The sequence below is a fragment of the Sipha flava genome, unplaced genomic scaffold, assembly GCF_003268045.1.
Source record: "Sipha flava isolate LNK unplaced genomic scaffold, YSA_version1 77_pilon_pilon, whole genome shotgun sequence".
NCBI classification, from domain to species: domain Eukaryota; kingdom Metazoa; phylum Arthropoda; class Insecta; order Hemiptera; family Aphididae; genus Sipha; species Sipha flava.
In genome coordinates, this window is record NW_020273617.1 from 214,032 (window position 1) to 217,149 (window position 3,118).

The window sequence follows — 3,118 nt, forward strand, 5'->3', positions numbered from 1 at the left end:
GACAGATAATTATGGAATACTCGTGATAACCATGTAGAACTAAGCATCACTACTAGACAGGGGCGGATTGGTAATTATTTTCGGCCCAGGAAATATGAAACAAACCGGCCCATGAATCGTAAATTTAACTATTTTAGTCTTCCCTCCTCCCAAAAAATTCTATAATTTGCATCAATTTCAAAATTTGTTTAGTTTCACCCCAAAATTAGTAAAATCTTCAATAACTTTAGTATGATTATAGCTATAATAGTTTTGGGTAAGTTACATGATTAATCAGTTCCAACTTGAACTTGAAGTTTGATCTTAATGCATCTTTAAATATATATTTATTTTTCTAATGGTTTTTATTTATTTTACAAAATAAAACATTTTTGGGAATTATATAATAATATAGAGCGGCCCAAACAAGGACCGGCCCATCAGGTAGATTCCCGATTTCCCGATAGGCCGATCCGCCCCTGCTACTAGGTAATCATAATCACATGATAACGGTTATTAACCAAAATCCGTCAAAAAAAGTCTTAGCAAAATATCCTACATGTTACGGTACTATTTTGATGTTGTGGTCTATTTGTGTTACTGCTGTTGGGAATTCGAATACTTGTCTACTACACCGTAGTTATTTTCGCATTATCTAATCACTAAAATAAACATTTATTCCGAACATATTACATATTACTCCGTTGCTCGTTATAAATTCGTCGGAGTTGAATTGAAACAATCAGGTAGAGATTAGCTCATTGCTAATATTATTTCTTAACAAACCGTGACTGATCAATAAAGAAGATAGAAAACCTTTGGTTTTTTAAACGATACGAAATACAACATGTTTTCGCGGTTTGTCACCGAACGGTCGCGGTCGATCCTATTCGTGATGTCTTGCAGTTTTTGTCCGTACATAATTTGTGCTAAACGAATTATCACTTAAATCAATGGCACACATGTCTAATTTGAACGCTGTAGCATCAAGATTTCTTTTTCGGGACCTTCTCACCCATATCCTTTTCGACTATAGCAGTCGATGGTCTACATTTGCCCTTCAGATATATGTACATGGGTGAATTATTTGTTTATAAATTCTATTTTCGAGCATAATACAACTATTATTCTATAACAAAATTATTACCAATGTTTGATATTAATATTTTAATTCATTAGTAACCCATTTATCTTTAGTCGTGATTCAAATGGTGTAGCCCACGCTAAACTTAGCGCTATTAACTTTCACGGTGTTCCATATAAATGTTGCTGCTTGTTATTCGGACATAGTTTTGTATTGTATTTTAATAGATTAAATTTATTATCAGTTTTATTATTCAGTTATCAGTTGGCACTCGTTGCAAACGGACGTTAAACGGTTACGTTATCTTTTGAACTTTTACCTGTGATTTTATTGTGCTTAATGTTATAAACTTTATTTTGTCATAATGTTGCTGTGTGATGTATGCAATGAGGAAATATTTGACAATGAAGACATCAAATGTAATAAGTGCAAAATTTTTTTCCACTTTGTTTGTGCTGGTTTTAGGGAATCTAATTTCCGGAAATTAAGTGCTGCTAACAAAAGTAAATGGTTCTGTATGAATTGCAAAGATAGTTCCTCTACTTTAAATGTTGAAACCAACAAAGAAATAAAACTGTCAATAGACAAAGAATGTTCTCACACGGATAAAATATTAATGGACTTGAAAGAATCTGTTAATTTTATGAGTGGGCAATTTGACAATTTTAATTTAAAATTGCAAGACATAATCAAAGTTGTTAATGATGTTAGTAAGGAAAATAAACAACTAAAGGAAGAAAATCAAAAGCTAAAAATTGAAATGAGAGATTGTAACAAAAAAATAAACTACATCGAACAAAAATTGGTTCAGAATCATATAGAAATAATTGGTGTCCCAGAAGAAACTAATGAAGACTGCAGTAAAATAGTAAAAGAAATTTCAACGGCTTTAGGAGTTAATGTATGTGTAGAAAGTGCGTTTCGTTATCAGTCAAAAATACGAAATAAACATGGAAAAATTGTAGCGGTCCTGAAGAATTACGAAAATAAAAAAACCATAATGGATATGTCAAGAATAAAAAAACTTAAAGCAAATAACGTCAATGCGAAATGGAAAGAGGAAGGTATTTACATTAATAATTATCTAACACAAATAAATAGAAACTTATTCTATAAAACTAGATTATATGCTAAGGAAAATAACTACAAATATGTTTGGTATAGAGATTGTAAAATATTTATAAGAAAAGATGAAAAAAACAAGGTTATATTAATAGAAGATGAAAATAGTTTACGAAGATTGTAAATGTAATAAATTCTGTTAATATATTCATAATCAACTGTTTTAATTTTAATTGTAACTGCCTTTATTTTAAAATGAATGTTATAGATATAATTGATAAAAATTGTTTATATAATACTAATTATTTTTTTTCAATAACAGAATTTATAAAAAAATATAATATATGTATTAATCAATCAGTTTTAATGATAAGTGTTAACATTAGAAGTATAAATGCTAATTTAGATGAGCTACTGTTATTTTTGAAAAATGATTCATATTTTAATTTAGACTTAATTGTATTAACGGAAACATGGCATAATCCGGAAAATTGTAATTATAATATTCCTGGGTATAATATATTTTACTCGACAAAAAAAAGAAACCAAAATGATGGAATCATTATCTTTGCAAAACAACATCTAGTTATTGGTGTTCATGAACTCGATTTTTGTGAAGCTAATATTATTAAATTATCTATTAGCAATTATATTTTTCCGATTAATATAATTTGTATATATAGGTCGCCTTCAGGAAGTATTAATTCGTTTTTGACTTGTTTAGAAGAAATAATAATGTTAGATAAAGCTAATCATGATAATATAATGACCATCTTATTAGGTGATACTAATATAAATATTGCTGGAAATAATAATGTTGATAATAATTACCTAGACTTGTTATCTTTAAATGGTTTTAGTTCTCTTATAAATATATTTACGAGAGTACCAGGTAATAGTATTAGCTCTTGTATCGACCATATATTTATTAAATTCAATGATAATAATAATATTAATAATAATAACAATGATTGCAGTGATAATATTAAAGCT

At 28.3% G+C, this 3,118-nt stretch overlaps 1 protein-coding gene across 1 annotated transcript; it reads left to right on the forward strand.

Annotated features, from left to right (window-relative positions):
• The first annotated feature begins 1,427 nt into the window (after window positions 1-1,427).
• Window positions 1,428-2,309, forward strand: LOC112692862. Its single transcript, XM_025567677.1, has one exon. It carries the CDS (start codon window positions 1,428-1,430, stop codon window positions 2,307-2,309), a length of 882 nt encoding a protein of 293 aa, XP_025423462.1.
• Window positions 2,310-3,118: the final 809 nt, after the last annotated feature.

Excerpts from the sequence above, each read along its gene's own strand:
- LOC112692862 (XM_025567677.1), top strand. The coding sequence starts at position 1,428 with ATGTTGCTGTGTGATGTATGCAATGAGGAAATATTTGACAATGAAGAC.